The sequence below is a fragment of the Anoplopoma fimbria genome, chromosome 6, assembly GCF_027596085.1.
Source record: "Anoplopoma fimbria isolate UVic2021 breed Golden Eagle Sablefish chromosome 6, Afim_UVic_2022, whole genome shotgun sequence".
Taxonomy (NCBI): domain Eukaryota; kingdom Metazoa; phylum Chordata; class Actinopteri; order Perciformes; family Anoplopomatidae; genus Anoplopoma; species Anoplopoma fimbria.
Window position 1 is genome coordinate 23643005 of NC_072454.1, and position 20933 is coordinate 23663937.

Below are 20933 nucleotides of genomic sequence, written 5' to 3' on the forward strand. Positions count from 1 at the left end.
ACAGACAGTTTAGAAATAAGTACATCTACGCCGGCTAAGAACCCTGTGGATCAGAGCGAGCACTAAAGTCCTAATTATGGAGCTCATGCTTATTTTCTAATGAAAAGGAGGTATTGCAGTAACAGATTTTCCTGTTGAGTCCACTGCTGTCTTAATCACTAACAGGAAGTTTTTTCTTTTTTACAACATGAGTATATGTGTTGCCCAACTTCCGTGGATAGGGTTAGCACATGCAGCCTCAGGAAAATGTCAGGGATAATATTAGAGATGTGACAATAAAACTCTTAACAAAAGACACGTGGATTAGATGGGAGTTGAGGAGCAAGTCAGGGAAAATGCCACAATACAATAAAAGGTGATAATTTCAGTTTATTAGATAAGCATATAATGTTGGCAATTAAAGCAATTTAAACTGATCATTTGAAACACAGTTCAAGCACACAACATGGTGCTTGATGCTTATACCAACATTTACTAAAACATTCAAATAAACCAGTGATTTCTCAACACAAAAAAGCCTGTCATTCCCTCACCACAAAGATTACTCTAAATTAAATATTTATTTATTTATATTTGTTTGCATTTCAGACATTTTCATTAAGACACTGTTGACTAATTTAATCTTTGTAAAACTTGTAAATGTTTATCTTTTATCTTTTTAAGTTAGACTGTGTCAGAGTTGTTGGTACAATTGTGAGGTAATTCTTTTCTGCAACAGTGTCAGGTGATTTCTTCAACCCACACTATGTCCTTTTTTGCAACAAAGAAAAAAAATGAAACATTTAATCCAGAGATTTATCCAGAGATTAAAAGTTTTATCTAAATTCAGTTCAAAATACCAAGATCGGGACGAGGAGCCACACTTAACGTCCACATCCAAAAGTCTTATTCCAGTCCTCATACAGCTCCAGGTCTTTGGATGAGACACTGGGTCGTACCGTCTTCAGGGCCTCCTGGAAGTCCTCATAGAGGATTGGTCGCACCTGATCTGCGGTGATAGTGGCCATGTCACTGAGCTGGATGCTGCGGATGGGCCCCAGTGCTGCCTCTCGACACAGCTGTGTCATGTCGGCTCCTGAGAAGCCCTCGGTGGCTGCCACCACGCTGTCCAGCTCCTGCTCTCTCAGCTGGTTCTTCTCCTGAGTCATGAGGTTGGTTACTATCTGCCAACGGGCGGTTGCCTCAGGCAGGGGGATGTATAACCTCTTTGACAGGCGCCGCCGGGCAGCCTCGTCGATCTCTTGGGGCCGGTTGGTGGCGCCCACCACCAGGATGCGGTCCTCGGCGGCCGTGGTCGCCCCGTCCAGCTGAACCAAGAATTCTGTCTTTATCCTTCGCGACGAGTCGTGCTCCCCGTCTGTCCGCTGAGACAGCAGCGAGTCGATTTCATCAATGAAAATGACAGCAGGCTGGTGGCAGCGGGCAATGGCGAACAGAGCTCGCACCATTTTCTCTCCATCGCCCACCCACTTGGATGTGAGCGATGAAGCGCTGATGCTAAAGAAGGTGGCGCCTGACTGGCAAGCTATGCACTTCCCGATCAGAGTTTTCCCGGTCCCCGGGGGTCCAAACAACAGGATGCCTTTGGGTGGACCACGGAGGCCGGTAAAGATGTCGGGTCGCAGCATGGGCCAAACCACAATCTCCTTTATGGTGGTCTTGGCAAACTCCAGGCCTGCTATGTCATCCCAGGAGACAGGAAGCCCGTGGTCCATGATCTCACTCATGATCAGCTCCACAATCTTAGGCTCAAAGTTTTTCAGACGCTCATCCAGGATCTGAGGCTCCTGGTTGGAACTGCGGCTCGCCTCTCCATCTTCCTCCTCCTGTCTTGGAATGGGTGACACAAATTTAGAAAATGTACCTCGGGGCCTGTTGGCCCCCAGAGATTTCTTCAAAGTTGCTGCCATCCCCGTGGTCTGACCCCTCTGGGGCTGATTTGATTGTTTTTTCTGTTGATCAACAATGAACTGCTCGCGAGCCGTTTTGAAGTTGCCTCCAGCTCGTGGGTCAGTGCATGCTTGACCTCCGTGTTGCCCCCTGCCACCATTCCCTCCATCTGGGTTGTAAAAATTCTTCCGCTTAGACGGGTTGGAAGTGGGGAAGAAGGAGGACTGAGGGTTTTGTGTCCCCCCTGAATGTCCAGGGATTCCCTGTGGAGGAACTGAAGAAGAATGACTAAACACAGACTGCGGTCGGGCTGGAGGTCGGGAGAACGAGTTTGGATTACCTGAACTCCCCTCAGAGCCTCTTGCCCTCTCTAAAGTCATATTGGTTGCAGGACTGCAGGTGGTGTTGTTGACCTCTGTTTTAGGCTGAGGTGGATGTATGGCTTTGAACAATGCAGCATCTGACCTGCTCTCTCCTCCCACAGATATGTTAACATCTCCCGGTGCCACGAGGGAGCCTCCTCCCTCTTTTCCTGCCTTAAACATCCTCTGCACGCAGGGCAGCTCCAGCACGTTCTCCATGGTCAGCGACGACTCCCATTTGTCACTGTGGTTCCTCTGACTGCGGGCCAAATGCAGCGCGCTCTCTGCGTAGTTGTTGAGCCCTGTGCGGGGGTCATCCGAGTCCAGCACCGAGGCGTAGCGCTCCGAGTAGGTCCTGAGCAGACTGGCCGTGCCGGCCTCAGAGAGCTGGGAGCTTGCCCATGCATACTGAATGGAGAGGATGTGGGCCCGGTAGGCATCGGCCGTCTGTTCAGGTGTGCAGTTGCCAGATGAAATGTCAAAGGACCTCCTCTGCCATTCGTCCAGGTGTGCTCCACTCATGCCTGGCCTGCTCCAGTCTGATGAAGGAGAGGGGACAAAAGTTATTAAAAATACATGAGCTCAGTAAAAGCCAAGGTTCAGATCATCCTGGACCCATGCACGCTAAAAAGTTACCTCTCATTAAATCATATACTGTTATATGTAGAGGCGTATGATACATGGACACAATGATTTAGTATTACACTGCCACTAACTTTGGTGACTCTCAAAAACAGATTAAACAACGCTTTGTTCAAATTGAAGCAGCAAAGGCTGAGACATACAGTCAATAACATGGCTAAAACATGGATGTATACATGAGCTCTGGCTCCTAAAAGTTAAATGCCCATGTATTTTTAAACTGCACACTCCCATTCTTAAAGCATGCTCGTCTCCATATCCCAGGGGAATCTAGCTTTTAGTGACGTGCAGGTATAAACAGTCTATACAGGTCCTACTCATTTACAAAGTACAGGCAGTAAGTGTTCACTGAAAATACACTTAACCACACAAGACTGAGGATGTCGGACGACACTTACTATGAGGGATATCCTCTGATACTCTGACACGATAAACAGGTGCCAGACACAACATACGGGGGTTTTATAATGTAAAAGCTGCTGTTTAGTTGTTCCCGCCACGAGTTTCTTCACTTCCGGTCACATCCCAATTCGTTCTCAGACATATATTTGTATTTGAAAATCTCTTTCAACTAAAGTAGAAACCCCCAGCCAAGACTAAACAAATCGTATCCGTATTCGGTCTATAAAAGATTGACTTATGAAGAAAATACGAGTATAATAAAGAGCTAAGCCGAAGCAAATAACTTTTTTTACATGTCGGAATGGGACCCATAACCTGTCACGACTAGGGGGTGCTGCATTTATCCCCCAGGTCCGCCCACGGGGATAAATGGGGGGCGGCCACAAGTGTCATGACGCCGCTCCATCAGCTTCCACGTAACGCTTCAACATAGACTACGAGACAGACCTTTGTCTTGATTATTAAAACTGTATTATGCGGACTGTTGTTTCAACCTTAGGCTTTATATCGTTTTCAACCGGTTTCAACGCAAGGGTCCGACCCGCTGCCTTACAGCAAAGTCTACGTCGCCATCTTCTGGCCGCAGCCACGTAACGATGGGATTGTCCCTCTATCGTGTGGCATTCTGGGAAATGTAGTACCAGGTTTGTTGAAAATCAGTCGGGCACTGACTTCCGACATAAATATGTTTTAAAGTCAGGATAGCTTCGCATAAATAGCATTCCAGATGTTGTTTATTTACTTATAAAGTGTCTACGACATATTTAAATATGTATAACTCGCTTTGTTAGTGTACGCGTAAACTACACTTACCACAAAGGAGGAGCTTTTTGTTTATGCTGTCGACAGCGGATGACAGCGACTGCTGAGCTTTAGAGTATCAAAGACTACACAGAGCTGCGTTTGTGATGTCGTGCAGCTGACTAGTTTGTTAATAATTTGGTATTCAAACCCCTGGCTTTGACCGGAGGAACCGAAAAAGTTTCCTGAATATCCATAGGGGTCAGGAGCTAAACGGAGACGGGATCTCAATGAACGCTGCTCCAGACGGGACCAGCCCCGGAGCCGGCTGCAGCAGCCAGTCACACCCTTGTCTGGGGGTTAGCGGACCCTGTCTGCATCCTTCACGCCTAACGGGGTTTTAATTACACCAGTGTTAACCCTGGACTTCAGAACAACATCGGGAGTTAACTGGGAAGTGTGGACTGGATATGACTGACTCATCATCATGGGACGAGCCGAGCAGATAACCCCGAACCGTCTGTCTGCTGCAGTGACAACCAGACAGTCTCACACCTAGCTCCACGGCGCAGTTATTCAGACATCCTACTGGTTTGTTATTATATACCCCCCCCTCGTAGTCAGGCATCATGAATAGCCCGATGTACACGTTTGTCACCCGTGACGACAACAGCACTGTTTATGCAGAAGTTTCCAAAATCCTCCTCTCGACTGGACACTGGAAGAGGCTGAAAAGAGACAATCCCAGATTCAACTTAATGCTCGGTGAACGCAACAGACTGCCCTTTGGACGGCTAGGTAAATGTATATTGCATTGCTGTTATTTCATATGATGCTGGCACTGACTGACAGAGAAAAGGCTGTGGGAAGGATGAGACAGCTACTGTGACTGCAGGGCTGTTCCTCCTCCAGCATCCTGTGGAAAGATTGTGTCTCTCATTTAGATGTGCAGTCTGCAGCTGTAATGTATTTTAATCAATTAAACCATGTCATCACTTGGTCTCTTCAGGTCATGAACCAGGACTGGTGCAGCTGGTGAATTACTACAGAGGAGCAGACAAGCTCTGCAGAAAGGCGTCCCTGGTCAAGTGCGTTTTTTTGTCTTTTTAAATGACAAATCTGTATCTTTTTACTGTCATTCGTGTTACTAATGTGCTTTTTGGTGCATGGATTATTTAAAGGGGTTAGGTTTACATTAGCTGACCATTCCCACTTCCTTTCCATTAGGCTTATAAAGACCAGCCCAGAGCTGTCGGATTCGTCTAACTGGTTTCCAGAATCCTACATCATCTACCCCACTAACCTCAAGACCCCTGTTGCTCCAGCTACAAATGGCATTACCCATCTGAAGAGCAATCCCAGGACGGATGAGCGTGAAGTTTTCTTGGCCTCCTATCACTCTAAAAAAGAAAGCGGGGAGGGCACAGTGTGGATAGCAAAGTCCTCTGCCGGAGCTAAAGGTAAAATCTGTTATCTACATATTATTGATACTATTGATAGGAGTAAGCCTTGGTCAAACATTTCCCCTTCGGTGTCTTCGTAAATGATATGACTTCAATCAAAAAGACTGATAAAGGCCACAATTTTCCTGTGATAAAACCCCTTTTATGTGACATAATCCTTTTTAAATTGTGGTACATGACACCAGTGGCAGCTTTACATTTTTTTTTCTTCTTGCAACAGGTGCTGGTATTTTGATATCCCATGATGCTAATCAGCTGCTGGAGTACATTGATAATCAGGGCCAGGTTCATGTTATTCAGAAGTACCTGGAGAAACCACTGCTTCTGGAGCCGGGGCATAGGAAGTTTGACATCAGGCAAGTCTTTTCACGTGTAACCCACAGAGAACATTCTAGTCTGTCTGGACTTTAGTAACTGAGGCTTTTATTTTACTATGCTGTTGCTAGGAGCTGGGTGCTAGTGGACCATCACTACAACATCTATTTATACCGGGAGGGTGTGCTGCGGACGTCCTCAGAGCCCTATAACAGCTCTGACCTCCAGGACATGACCAGCCACCTGACCAACCACTGCATCCAGAAGGAGCATTCCCACAACTACGGACGATACGAGGAGGGCAACGAGATGTTCTTTGACGAGTTCAGGCTGTACCTGCTGAACACTCACAATATCACGCTGGAGACATCCATATTACCTCAGATCAAGCAGATCATAAAGTAGGCCCTTCTTGTTTTTGCTGCTGTTTTTATCGTTGGATCTCATGTAATAGAAATCATTGCTTCGCTATCACACATCACATTGAAACATAAAATACATAATGTTTTTTTATTTTTATTCACAGTCTCATACTGTATCCAAACACAAAAACTAGCATATTTGTGCGACTCAGAACTCCACAACTGAAAAATGCTGACTGACTTGTCAATTCAAATCTGTCCTAGTTGACAGTGTAAGTAGATTACATATTCTTGTTCAAGTTACTTCAAAAAGTCAATTACACATTATTCTTATATCTAACTGCATATAAACAAGACGGATGAGCAAAGGCTTTTGTACAAGGACATTTGGCAAATGTTAAAGACACTAATTTCAGCTTTTGTGAGCATAAAATAATATTTTATTTGTGGGACTTTAATAGGACTGTTCACCAAAAAATGAAAACACTATGAAGAGGACTTTGTTTTGTGCTTTGGCTTTCACATTCACCCCTAACACAGGCATTTTTAGCCAAGGCAGCGGATTGGTTCTAGGGATGGCACTGTTGATCTGTCAGTCGGTCCACTGCTTTGGTTTTGCCTAAAACCTCTCGACAACTGTTAAATGGATTGCCATGACATTGTGCCCAGACATTCATAGTCATTTGGTCAAACTTTCATGTTGTCCATTAATTGGGTTCATGACCAAATACAGATAAAATCAGCTGTACTTTGTGTGTGGTGCTGATTAGCAAATTATAATGCAAACACTCTAAGCTAACGCAATGAACGTAGTAAACATCTTACATGCTGAACATCAGCATGCTAGCATCATCATTCTCATAGAGCTAGTGGCATTGTTGTAGACTTTTTGTCTTGATAACTGCAATATGAGTAAGAATACAGCTATTTATGTCTGACAAATGACATGTGTTTAAAAAAATAAAAAAACTCAAAAACTTTACTATCAAGGCCGAAAAGCAAATCACAGATCCCATTTAAGTCTCAGCTCATCTTTAATAAACTCCGTTACGTTTTACTATTGTGACAATGGTATCTATTATATCTAAGCTACCACCACTAAGGAAAAGGTGGGACCTTGGCAGGAAGCATTTTAATCGTGCATTTATTTTCCAAAGGGCAGTAGAGGTCTGCAAAGAAACGTTCTTATGAATTGTATCGAGTGTCTGCACACGGCGGGACGTTTTTGAGGTTTTTGTCGATCAGCCAGGTGACGGAAACGATTTTTCCGTCTCTTTCACAGGAGCTGTCTGACATGTATTGAGCCGACAATCAGCACCAAGCACCTGTCCTACCAGAGCTTCCAACTCTTCGGATTTGATTTCATGGTGGACGAGAGCTTCAAAGTGTGGCTCATTGAGATCAATGGAGCTCCAGCCTGTGCACAGTCAGTACCATTCAGCTAATGATTTGTGTTAAAAATGTTTATTTCTTTGCGTCCCTTTCTGTTCTGTTTGTCTTCTGTAACTGTTTTTTTCCATCCAGAAATCTTACAGCCTTGTTCTCTGTCTCCTGTTCACGTTCCTGCAGTCTGCCTTTAGACTTATTTTGGCATCTGTTTACAATATGCAGAAAACAAGCCTTGAATCTATTTCCCTTATTCTGTAAAAATGTCTTTGGTGAACGTTTGAATATTAGTTTGTTTGTTGTTTTTCTTCCTTGGAGGGTCACAGTCAGAAATAAGAAAGCTTTGAAAACATTATCATTGTTTCAAAGATAAACATTTGAATTTCGCTCCTGAAATTTGGCTCGTCGGTGAATTTGAAGCTCTACAGTGCAAACATGTCATGAGAATTCATTACTTATGCTAGATATTAAATCAGTCACCTTCCCCCTCCAGGAAACTCTATCCAGAGTTATGTCAAGGTATCGTGGATGTGGCCGTTTCCAGTGTCTTCACCCTGAACAGCAGCGGTGACTCCTCATCACCTTATTCTTCCTCCCCGTCCTCCAGCTTCACCACCAACTCCTGCTCCTCCCCCAAACTGAGAGGGCCTCTCCACGTGGGCCCTTTCACTCGACTGTAAGCACACCGAAAAAATCTTCCCTCTCGTCTCCTCTGTACAGCTTCTTCATGCTCTGTCCTCACTCCTGAACTCTACCTGAGCATTAGCACATGACAGCGAGCCGAGCCTTTACTTGAACCTCTCCTGTCACGCCCGGAGAGGGAGTCTTTCTTTCTATGGAAATCACTGAGCTGCAGAAACGATCTCTGCTCTCCTGATTTATGCATATGACGAATGTGTAGATGGCGACGAGCGGATTCTGGGAGTTTCTGTATTGAGGGCAGACGTCTTTCCATCTCAGTCCCACCACCAGTTTCTCCACAAGCAGAGTAACGGAGCTCTACAGGATGCAGAGACGCTCCGACCAAGACTGTAGTGCCTTACATTTCCAGCCACGCTCCTTTAACAAGACTGCCAGCTAGCTTGCTCTGTTACTGTGTTTCGTACTTGTTAAATAAGCCTTTGCACTGTTGCTCAGTAAAGTCAATGCAGTCATGATCAGTCCACAAGAATAAACCTAAAACGAATGACTTGACATTTGAGATCTTAGTGAATTTGTGTAATTCTGACTGAATTCTGATTTTTCTCATCAGCTTTCCTGCAGCTATCTCTACCCCCTTACTTTACTTTATAAATGCGAACAGCGATCAATAGTTTAAACTTAAAAACACTAAAAATACTAACCCAACTGTCTGATGAGCTGAACAATCAAGCAGTGAAGGTTTTCCTTGATCAACATTCCTCTTAACTTAGCCGCATGGACACAACATTTTATTTACATTCAGGGAAGCTGGGTGACTGAACAGGGAGACTGTCCTTCATCTAAACCCAGGTTTAAGTCCGTCCCAACAAGTTTCCCTGACCTCTGACCCCTCTACGGCAGAGAGGAAAGAGAAATGAAATCTCCTATGAAGTATGAGTCTACATTATTCTGTTTTCAAAGTACTCCTTACAAAACATAGTCTAGCTGCAGATATTCTTAAGATAGTTTTATTTGTCATTTGAAGAGAGCATGTTTGTGTTAAAGCATGTTGTAGAATGCATCCTCATTCAAGCCCTAAGCATCTGCACCTTTTGGCCCGATTGTAAAAAGAGCTGGCCTAACATCTGTTTTATTTCTGGTGTGAGAAAAGCTAGACTGTCATTGTGAGGTGTTGTCAATAAGTGTGTGGATTATGTTTTTGAACTGCGTAGTTAAGGTAGAGTAGATTGTACAAAGAGTGTTAAAGATCCCAAACGGACAGAGCTGTTGGAGACGGAGGACATACGGCACTACTTCATGCTTTTTTTTACTCTGGTCTTGTTAAACATTCTGCGTCAAATGTGTTATTACCAAAGAGAAGTCAAGAGGACAGCCAGCTGTCAGAAAGTCACATAGTTCTTCATCCATCACTGCCTCTTCTTCAGTTACTGTTTGTTTTTGAACATGTCACAGTTTTTACACTTGTTTTGAGTTGAGTTGATTTTTCATGACAGATATTTTTTATTGGTTTCATGGGGTCCTTGAAATATTTCAGTTCCTTCACTTTTCTTTTGATTAATCTCTATGTGAATAGATTACACATTAGATCTGTAACAGTCCAAGATGACTTCAAACGTGAGACTTTAAATTAGCTGAAATTGTGTGACAGCTGCACTTTGGGGAGGTCGATTGAACTGTTTAACTCCAGGCGCTCATTTAAAGGGAATAAGTCATTATAGGAGTTTTAGTAGGCGTGTCTTTCATCATGTTAGAATCTCTGCTGATCCTCTCCTCTATCCTCAATTCAAATGTGTGAGTAACATCTATTAAGGGACAACATCAGAGCATTTATTTATGTTTTTAAACGTGGTGCATTTGTGTTTACAAAATGAATCTTGGGAAATGAAGGTTATGTAATTGACTGAAGGTCAGAGAGATGGAGTAGTTACAGAGCAGGTTACACTGTCAAGAGATGTGGATATTATGGGATAAATCCCAGTGAGTAATAACGTGATGAATACATTTCTGTGATGTATTGCAGAGCCCTGATGAAGCTGAAATGATGTATGTGTCGGCAAAAGGGTCACGATTGTTTGCTGTATTTTGAAATATGGAGGCAAACTGTTAGTATTTGTTGTAATTACATAGTTAAGGGAAACGTCTTTCCATCAAAGGGAAGTTGCCTTATGGGGGATTGCTTATTGATAAAAAGAAGCAATGGACCTCCAGCGTTTAAATGCACCTTCATTTTTTTATATTGAAGTGATTTTTCCTCATTCATTATACAACCTTCTTAAATTCAATGATGTCATTTTCTCAGTTTATCATGTTTTCCTCACATTTCTCCTGGATTTCCTCATCTTTACCAAAGATTAAAGTCCTGCTGTAGTTTAAGTGTAAAAACTGTTTTGGAGCTGTAATCTGGACGTTATCACATCAATTGGTCAACAGGATCCAAAATCAAGGATCATATTCAGAGGGATGTCTGTGCTGTGTTTTTGTTAGGTGATGTTTTATCCAAACTCTTGCATGAACATTTGTCTTGATCAGAAACAATATTACGAGAATAAAAAAAGTATGACTATTATCAAACCATGTCATTTGTCCATTTCTGCTTAATGTGGTTAGTTTTCCAAAATGTTCGACCATACTCTAATGAATATAGTTCTCAATATGAAACAACACTAAACAAAACAAGACACGTTTTCTGGACGGTGAATGCAGCTTATGTTTAAAATACACTGAGTGGCCAGAAAGAGGCTGATGTGATGTCAAATGCAACAACAGCCCTGTAATAGATGTTCAAATGTTCTTTATTGTTTGTTGACTTAATCTTGTTTTTGAATTTCACTTTAATTGAATAGAATTATGAACTTCAGTGTTTCTTGTCTGTGCGTAATGATCGTCTCATCTGTGTCATGAGACGACTGGAGTCAATAAACTGTACCACGAATATAACAAATAACATACGTAAAAGTGTTGTCTCTGTGCAAAGAGTGAACGATGTTTTATTTAAGCAGGAACATTAATCGACGGGACAGAATATTCATTTTTTTTATCCATAGGAAACAGAGTATGTTTTAGGTATAATCAAAATGTCCCGACAGCTCTGGTGGAGCTGGACTCATCCTGAGGACGGCTGCTGTGTTCCAGATGTTTTATGACGGTCAGGTCACTTAACGTTAGATCCTCACTGATCCTGTTGTCCTATCAGGAGATTGGAATAGGACTCATAGATGAAGTTTACGTTTAATGTGGAGACATATCGATCCTGCTGCTGTGTGAAGACTACAAGTATTTAATAAACTAAAAGGAAATGATACTGAATATAAACAAACAGCGTGAATAAACACAATAGTGCGAGGATAACACTTATTGGTAAAACTCATTAATTCAACTCTTTACAGACTTCAGAACATTAGCCTAAACAATGTATTTGAGCATTTTAATCTGTCATAGAGCAAAGTGAAAGAGCCATAACTCAACCACATGTTGGCAATCCACTTTTAAGCTTTTCAGTTCAATAGTGTCTTGTTATTGAGCGTCAGAACAGGTCTAACTTGTATAAGAAGTGGCGTTATGTGTGGAATAAGCTGGTGTTTTTTTCTATAATTAAGAGAATAATGTTTTATTAGTGAGGGAGTTTGTGGGAAATTGTACACATCCTTATCAAGTAGTGGGATCGCGCCTGTGAATAGACGCTGTAGTGCAGCCTGAGTAATACAGCGGGACCCAGTCTTTTTACACTCTTTCTACTGTTCAACAAACAGCTGGGACAACAACAACAACGTCTCTACATGTTACAGCAGCTTCAGCACTGCTTCTTTACATTCTACTTCCCAACAGAACATTCACAAACCACTTGTGTCTGTTTGTCCCACACCGCCTCCACCTGGAGGAGAGGAGCAATGAGCATCAATCACAGCAGTCAGTGCAGCAGCACAGATACAGCAAACTAACGGGGTTTCTTTATGACGTTCAATGAGCCTGATGGAGAGGTGAATAGTAACAAACACTTTTCTCTCTGATTTTCTGTTCAAAAAACGAAAATATGTCCATAATAATTCTTCCAGGTATAAAGATCTGGATCACAAACAAAATGTGTTTTTCTATCTTGTTGTAAGTTTGTTGTTTTCATTGAGTGAATCTTATATCAGCCTTAAATATGAACAGTAGGGGTGAAATAATACAGACAACTCATGGTTCAGGAGCACAAACTGCAGTTTACAGTTTGATGTAAGTGACTGAAGGTCAGAGAGATGGAGCAATGAGCATCAATCACTGCAGTCTTTGTTTTCCCATCAAAATAAAGAAAACTTGTTTTAAGATTGTTGTTATCATTGAGGGAATCTTATATCAGCCTAAAATATAATAAACAATATTGTTAATTCATAGTTGAGTTGCCCAAGCATTGCTTTACAGTTTGACGACACTACAACATGCAAATAATAGAAACTTAAATAAAACACCTTTGTTTTTAATAGACAGACTTATATCTGGATAAAAGGAAAACGTAACAATGAAAAATGCTATAATATATTTAAACGCTAAAGAGCAAAATGTCTGAAATCGTTTTGTGCAAACACCTCAGTTGGCCACAAAACATAAATTATTTTATTACTTACAGTAGAACAAGGAGTTTTTCCAAGACTATTGTATCAAAATATTTTCAGTTCACGGTGTAAAGGATGACATTTAATAAAGGCAATCTAGATGAGGACCTTTTAGGAGTTGTATTACAATAAATTAAGGGGAAAGTTCTTGTAACACCCACAGGGAATGTGTTGAATTATATTCAATTCAATTCAATTCAGTTTATTTTGTATAGCCCAGAATCACAAATTACAAATTTGCCTCAGAGGGCTTTACAATCTGTGCACATGTTACATCCTCTGACATCCTCTGTCCTTAGACCCTCACATCCTGTCCTGTCCATTCTGTCCTTACACCCTCACATCCTCTGTCCTTACACCCTCACATCCTCTGTCCTTAGACCCTCACATCCTCTGTCCTTACACCCTCACATCCTCTGTCCTTAGACCCTCACATCCTCTGTCCTTACACCCTCACATCCTCTGTCCTTACACCCTCACATCCTCTGTCCTTAGACCCTCACATCCTCTGTCCTTAGACCCTCACATCCTCTGTCCTTAGACCCTCACATCCTCTGTCCTTACACCCTCACATCCTCTGTCCTTAGACCCTCACATCCTCTGTCCTTACACCCTCACATCCTCTGTCCTTCCCTCACATTCACAGGAAAAACTCCCCTAAAAAACCCCTTTAACAGGGAGAAAAAAGGAAGAAACCTCTGGGAGAACGACAGAGGAGGGATCCTTCTCCCAGGATGGACAGAATGCAATAGATGTCATGTGTACAGAATGAACAGCATAACAGAGATACAACACATTCAATGTATATGACATAAATGATTCATATAATAAGACTACTTATAATAACAGCAGCAATTATTACAGTAGAATTATAGCCATGAAAATAGGGATTATATATACGTATCTTCATTGTATTTATAGTATGCATAATGTGTGTTGCAGAGATGGAACGATTGAATAAAAAAACCCTCTGCTGAACTAGACATAGAAGGGGAAAATTCACACCACAAGGTGGCAGCATTGCGACAAAACAAGCGACCTGCCACAAATAGTCAGCGAAGAAGAAGAAGAGCATTTCCGGTGCCAGACGGAAGTACTTCCCGTGTCTCCATGCCCATGTGGTAAACAAGCGAATGCTTCACCCGGTGTGCAAGCATGGACTCATCACTAAAGTGGAATAATTTACCCACAGCTCCGAGTCTAAAGAACCTGACGGAGAGAGGGTTTGGGGTCCTGAAGGATTCCCAGCATGCCGCTGTTCAGGACTTAACAAAAGCTCACATCGAGTCGTTTGACCAGGCTGTCACTGACGGGCTCAGCCGCGTTGTGCAGGTCAGTGCAACTGAACAGCCACATATCATGTTATTTATTTAGGAAATACTACATGTATATGTCAATTGAACACATAATGTAGCTGAAAACGATGTAGTTAGCTAAAACGCCTTGTCTTTAAAGTAAACGATGTTTGGAATGACCCCCCTGCTAAGTCAAATAAATGTTACTTTAACTTTTTAAAGTTAAAGTGGATATACTGTACATTTTTGATTTGTATTCTTATTTTTTATTTTATTCTATTTTTGTTTTATTGTATAATATGTGTATTTATTGTCTGTGTCTGTGTAGTTGAGCTGCTGCAACACCCGAATTTCCCCCATGGGGATCAATAAAGGAATATAATAATAATTAAAGTGTGTGAAGGAACACATTTTTGTTGGAGTTGAATAATTATGTGTATTTGTGACTTCTGTTTGAGAAGCAACGATATCAAAACAATTATCTCAAATTCTCAAACTTTTCAACTTGTATAGACTTAAGAACTAAGGGAGCTTTTCCCTTCCAAACTCTGCCATTTTCACTGTCTGTGTCAGTGACCTTTGTGTACATTTCTATTTTTTTCAAGCTTTGGTCAATATTTACCCTGCAAAGTTTATAATTATTTATTTATTGGTGGTGTAACCTTTCTTTTTAAGGCCATCCCTCCCTTGGAGTTCACATTCAAAGATGACAGGTTCAGCCTTGCCTTTGTTGAAGCCACCGTCTACAACCCAGTGGTCGCCAAAGGGAGCATCTGCAGGGATATGAAGGTGTTTCCAGCGGAGTGCAGGGGAAGAAAATGTACATACAAAGGGAAGGTGGTGGTAAGTCTGAGATTTGTGCAAACAAGGAATTGCTAAACGAATGTGCCGTCCATTTCTGTATCTAAACTGCATTTGAGTGACATGATTGCAGTTTTTTTGAATTGGTTGTGTTTTGTATCATCTCAGGCAGACGTCAGCTGGTCAATCAACGGAGTCCCAAAAGGCATCATAAAACAGTCCATGGGCCAGGTGCCGATCATGGTGAAGTCTAAGCTGTGTAACCTGCATGGAATGTCCCCCAAAGAGCTAGTACAACACCATGAAGAGGCGGAGGTAAGACGCACATTTAAAACATTTGCAAGAACAGAAATGCATTGCATCCATCTATATCAGTAATTCTATATAATTCCCTTTTTAATATTAACAGGAAATGGGAGGCTATTTCATCGTGAATGGAAATGAGAAGGTTATCCGAATGCTGATCATGCCAAGGAGGAACTATCCCATTGCCATGCAGAGACAGAAGTGGAAGAGCAGGGGCCAGGGATACACTCAGTATGGTAAATATAATCTTTGAGAAACTAATAGTCCAGGCTCAATAATGACAGCTGCATATCTTTTAAAATGGATGTCACCAGAAATGCTTTCTCACAGGTATTTCCATGCGTTGCGTGAGGGAAGAGCACACCGCCGTTAACATGAATCTACATTATTTGGAAAACGGGACTGTGATGCTGAACTTCATTTACCAAAAAGAGCTGTTCTTCCTCCCACTCGGCTTTGCACTGAAGGTAAATAATAAGGATCAATGTGTTTAGGAAATGAATAAGAGTGCAGCATTTATTATATGTAGTGAAACGAGCGATGTTAAATATCTTTGTAACAATATCTTTGAAAAATATAATGAAATACAAGGTTTGAACTCTTAGGTGAGGTACGATATATTAACACAGTTCTGTGCTATCCTCCAGGCCCTGGTGGACTTCACAGATTTTCAAATCTACCAGGAACTGATCAAGGGCCGCGAAGACAATTCCTTCTATAAAAGCTGTGCGTCCGAGATGCTGCGCGTTGTCATGGAGGAGGGCTGCACCACCCGCAGCAAGGTGCTCAATTACCTCGGAGAGCGCTTCAGGGTTAAGATGAGCCTTCCTGATTGGTACACTAACGAACAGTGCGCCAACTTTCTGCTTAAGTATGCTTTTTTTTTTTTTTTGTAATTTTCATCAACAGCCTTACATAAACAACAGTGTTGTGTTTTTGTGGAACATTTAGTTAAATAAATGTATTCTGTTTTGACCAGTGAGTGCATCTGTATCCACCTGAAGTCAGACATAGAGAAGTTCTACCTGCTGTGTCTGATGACCAGGAAGCTTTTCACGTTCGCCAAGCAGGAGTGTATGGAGGAAAACCCAGACAGCATCATGTGTCAGGAAGTGCTCACTCCTGGTCAACTCTATCTCATGTTTATGAAGGTACAGTCACAAAGTCATTTGAACAAGAGCTTACGATGTGTTTCCTTTACAGGCCTCTGGCCATGATCAATGGAAAAGCTTTTTTTTTCCTATGAAATCTTGATTTCTGGATTTAACCCCCCATAAATATATTCCCAACAGGAAAGATTGTCTGCCTGGTTGCTGTCTGTGAAGATGTCCTTTGACAAGAGAGGCAGCAGACTGGCAGGAGGATGGACCGCTGATAATGTGATGAAGATATTCAACATGGGCACTGACCTGACCAAACCCTTTGAATATCTGCTGGCCACAGGGAACCTCAACACCAAGACAGGTACGGCTGTATGACATGAGTATGAGAAATAGACTGCATATAAGAGGTGGATGTAGTCATTGTGATGTCACCCGTTTGTTTGTGGACTGCTGTTTTGAAGCCTAGAGTTCTCCATTTTGTTTTTTTGCTGGCACCATTTTGAAATGTTACAATTATATTTAAGGAACTGAAAACATTATGGGAAACTGTTAAGATTGTAAAATATTGCTGAGACAACAATTCAGTAGCAACCTCTGCCATAAGCTAGCCACGCCCTAAAGCATCCCCTGCTTTATGGTCTGTTTGAATCTAAATGGATCATAATTTACTAAATGAACATCATGCTGTTTTGAAGATGACTTGAACTAGACATTGAGACCACAAACTCATGTTTACAATGTTTACTGAAGTAATAAATCAAGTGAGAATTAGGGTCATTTTCTCATAGACTTCTATACAATATGACTTCTTTTTGCAACCACAGGCGTCACCCCCTGGTGGCCAATATAAATAATGCAAGTTTAAGGCAATTATGCATTGGGTTCACTTTTCAGAACCGGCGATTGCAGCCTGCTATGAGTACATATTATGGTTCATCTATTAAATAAAGCATTGTTTCCCCCTCTGCCCACAGGCCTTGGCATGCTGCAGAACACAGGCCTGTGTGTCGTAGCCGACAAGCTCAACTTCATCCGCTACCTGTCCCACTTCCGCTGCGTGCACAGAGGGGCAGCATTCGCCAAGATGAGGACCACTTCTGTTCGTAAGCTGCTGCCTGAGTCCTGGGGCTTCCTGTGTCCCGTCCACACACCAGATGGAGAGCCTTGTGGCCTCATGAACCACATGACGGCCATCTGTGAGATTGTGGCATCAACCCTGGCCACCACATCCCTGCCTGCTCTGCTCTGTTCCCTTGGTGAGTCAACTATTCTGCTAAATTAAGGCCATGAGGCACAAATACATTATGTACAAAATTAGAGTCTGTCCTCTAAACTTTGTCTGATGCATATTGTAATGCACAAAATTGTTTCTCTCTCTTGTGCCAAAGGTGTTACTCCAGTGGATGGATCTCCTGGCCAAGCCTTTTCAGACTGCTACCCCGTGGTCCTTGACGGGGCCATCGTGGGCTGGGTGGAGAAGGATTTAGCTCCAGTTGTGGTCGACTCCCTGCGCAGGTTCAAGGTATGTCTACTGTATGACGTATACAAGTTCAACTGTCAGTACCACCCACATTGTGTGAGCAGAGAGCTGATATTTAAAAACAAAAACCCTCAGGTGATGAAAGAGAAGAGGATCCCTCCCTGGACTGAGATTGTTCTGGTTCCTAAAACAGGCAAGGCCAGCTTGTACCCAGGCCTGTTCCTCTTCACCACACCCTGCCGTATGGTGCGGCCCGTACGCAACTTAGCTCTTGGCCAGCAAGAGTTGATTGGCACCTTTGAACAAGTAGGTGTATACTTTGATTTATAAAGATGCTGTGTTAGTTGTATTACCCTAAAACCTGAAAGGCACAACTGTAAAGGGTGATTTATTTCGCATATTGGCCGCTGAAAAGTTTATTTAATTATCTTTTTCCATCTTGTCTCAGCTTTACATCAATGTGGGCATCATGGAGAATGAGATCGAGCCGGGAGTGACCACACACCAGGAGCTCTTCCCTCACAGTATGCTCAGCGTGGTGGCTAGCTTCATCCCGTACTCGGACCACAACCAGAGTCCTAGGAACATGTACCAGTGTCAGATGGGTAAGTTGCAAGACCACCGTTAGAGGCTCCAAACACCCTCACATGTGTATAGGCTGATAAGTGTCACATATTTCAATCCTTTCAGTACCATTTCGAAGCAGTGTGTCCATTAGGGATTAAACAACTTCTCTTTTCAGGTAAGCAGACAATGGGTTTCCCCCTGCACTCATTCATGGACCGCTCCGATAACAAGCTGTACCGGCTCCAGACCCCACAGAGCCCACTGGTCAGGCCCTACATGTACGACCACTACAACCTGGACAACTACCCCAGCGGCACAAACGCCATCGTAGCCGTTATATCCTACACCGGCTACGACATGGAAGATGCCATGGTGAGTAAAACACAATAGTTACCGTCATTTTTAAGCCTCTGCACTGGCGACAGGGCTGGCCAGAGGCATTATATCTTCGGTCTCTACGTATGTACATCTGTCTGGTCCACTCTTGTGAATTTGGAACTCTCAAGGAAAAATTTGGCACAAACATTCCTGTGGTCTCAAGGATGAACTGATTAAAATGTAGTGCTCAATGGTCACTTTGACCTCACGAAACGTGTATTTTGGCCATAACTTGCAAATTCATAAGCAATTTAATTAAAACTTTACACAAATGTGAAATAGGATAAAATTATGTGGTGATGACATTTTGGACGGCCATGTTTAAAACTTAAAACTGCAACTTGACTGGTTGGTGGAGGCAAACAACCCCTAGGCGGTAATTCTAGTTCCTGGGAGAAATGGAATGACATCCGCATTTTTATCTTATTAGATTGTGAACAAGTCATCGTGGGAGAGAGGCTTCGCCCATGGAAGCATCTACAAGACTGAGCTGGTGGACCTGGCGGACAAAGTGAGGGGAGAAGACAGCGTGGTGTTTGGGACCAAGCTGGGTGACCCTAAAGTAAATGGAAAACTGGACGCTGATGGACTTCCACACATTGGATCCACACTTCAGTATGGAGACCCCTTCTACAGCTACATCAACCTGAACACTGGCCAGACCACTATCAACTTCTACAAGTAAGTGTCAACATTTCTACAAACAAATTCTTCAATATGAACACTACTTAAATTCTGCAGTATATTTCATTTTGCAGCTTAACTTTCCATATTACAAACCACAATGTGAATGTGTTTCTCTCTTCTTTTTTCTTTTCTAGGAGCCAAGAGGTCTGCGTCGTGGACAACATAAAGATCTGCAGCAACGACACTGGCTCAGGCCGTTTTAAACGGGTCTGCATCACCGTACGAGTGCCACGAAACCCCACCATCGGGGACAAGTTTGCCAGTCGCCACGGTCAGAAGGGCATCCTGAGTCGCCTGTGGCCGGCCGAGGACATGCCCTTCACAGAGAGCGGCATGGCTCCTGACATCCTGTTCAACCCCCACGGCTTCCCCTCCCGCATGACCATCGGGATGCTGATCGAGAGCATGGCCGGCAAGTCGGGCTCCCTGCACGGCCTGAGCCACGACGCCACGCCCTTCACCTTCTCAGAGGAGAGCTCTGCGCTCGAGTACTTTGGTGAAATGCTCAAAGCAGGCGGATACAACTACTACGGCACGGAGCGGCTCTACAGCGGAGTGAGTGGCCAGGAGCTGGAGGCCGACATCTTCATTGGAGTCGTCTACTACCAGCGGCTACGTCACATGGTCTCCGACAAGTTCCAAGTGAGGACCACCGGAGCGAGGGACAAGGTGACCAACCAGCCGGTGGGAGGGAGGAACATCCAAGGTGGCATCCGGTTCGGGGAGATGGAGCGAGATGCCCTGCTCGCCCACGGCTCCTCTTTCCTGCTTCACGATCGGCTCTTCAACTGCTCGGACCGATCAGTGACTCAGGTGTGCGTCGACTGTGGCAGCCTGCTCTCCCCTCTGTTGGAGAAACCACCACCCTACTGGTCGTCCTTGCGCCACCGTAAGATCGTCTGCACACTGTGCGGCAAAAGTGACTCCATTGACTCAGTGTCTGTCCCGTACGTCTTCCGCTACTTTGTGGCCGAGCTGGCAGCAATGAACATCAAAGTCAAATTAGATGTTAAGTGAATTTTGAAGGACAATCAGATCAGTAAAGATACATGCCTTAAATGGGACAAATCGTAAGAAAGCCACTGCTGTTAATGCTAAGTCTGCAACCTAGCTGCTAGATGCCGCCAAATCCTCCACACCGTATTTTTTAAAATGGGTCCTTATATTCTCTGAAGCTGCTACAATTAACCACGCTCCAGAAAGAATAAAAAACTAAACAAACTGTAATGCCATGATGTGTCAGAATAACCAGGTTACTTAGAGGTTTATTTCTTTTTTTCAAAAGTGTTAGCCAAGACCCTGAAGAAATAACAAAGCAGCAGCATGTGATGGAATGTATGTGTGGACATCTGTTATTTGATGTTAAATAACAGAGATCTTTTTGTACAGTCACATTGAGTGTTGAATAAATAATATTTTACCTTGAATTCAGATCCTTTACTTCAGTTTAACTAACAACTCCACAATCCAATACAAAAAAGTCCCACTCTAAAATTGTATCCTAGTAGTAGAAACAAGT

The 20933-nt window shown here is 43.0% G+C and overlaps 3 protein-coding genes across 6 annotated transcripts; 2 read left to right on the forward strand and 1 right to left on the reverse strand.

Moving 5' to 3' along the window:
- Positions 1-368: 368 nt before the first annotated feature.
- fignl1 (fidgetin-like 1) lies at positions 369-3809 on the reverse strand. 3 transcript variants are annotated; one of them, XM_054600281.1, is made up of 2 exons: positions 3293-3616; positions 369-2791 (listed from the first exon to the last, which is right to left on the reverse strand). In XM_054600281.1, exons 1-2 carry the CDS (start codon positions 3345-3347, stop codon positions 864-866), a joined length of 1983 nt encoding a protein of 660 aa, XP_054456256.1. In that variant the 5' UTR covers positions 3348-3616; the 3' UTR covers positions 369-863. The 3 variants fall into 3 exon arrangements, with proteins under 3 accessions (XP_054456256.1, XP_054456257.1, XP_054456258.1); XM_054600282.1 differs by lacking the exon at positions 3293-3616 and adding an exon at positions 2889-2910; XM_054600283.1 differs by lacking the exon at positions 3293-3616 and adding an exon at positions 3791-3809 and having other exon boundaries at positions 370-2791.
- Positions 3810-4318: 509 nt separating this feature from the next.
- On the forward strand, positions 4319-11063 carry ttl (tubulin tyrosine ligase). Its single transcript, XM_054600284.1, has 7 exons — positions 4319-4835; positions 5047-5125; positions 5265-5497; positions 5721-5856; positions 5947-6216; positions 7460-7603; positions 8057-11063. Exons 1-7 carry the CDS (start codon positions 4667-4669, stop codon positions 8241-8243), a joined length of 1218 nt encoding a protein of 405 aa, XP_054456259.1. The 5' UTR covers positions 4319-4666; the 3' UTR covers positions 8244-11063.
- Positions 11064-13874: 2811 nt separating this feature from the next.
- polr1b (RNA polymerase I subunit B) lies at positions 13875-20867 on the forward strand. 2 transcript variants are annotated; one of them, XM_054600060.1, is made up of 15 exons: positions 13876-14129; positions 14768-14935; positions 15062-15208; positions 15303-15435; positions 15530-15666; positions 15847-16070; positions 16179-16350; positions 16492-16663; positions 17277-17558; positions 17691-17824; positions 17918-18088; positions 18231-18387; positions 18525-18721; positions 19158-19408; positions 19549-20865. In XM_054600060.1, exons 1-15 carry the CDS (start codon positions 13953-13955, stop codon positions 20429-20431), a joined length of 3405 nt encoding a protein of 1134 aa, XP_054456035.1. In that variant the 5' UTR covers positions 13876-13952; the 3' UTR covers positions 20432-20865. The 2 variants fall into 2 exon arrangements, with proteins under 2 accessions (XP_054456034.1, XP_054456035.1); XM_054600059.1 differs by having other exon boundaries at positions 13875-14129; positions 17691-18088; positions 19549-20867.
- The last annotated feature ends 66 nt before the right edge of the window (positions 20868-20933 follow it).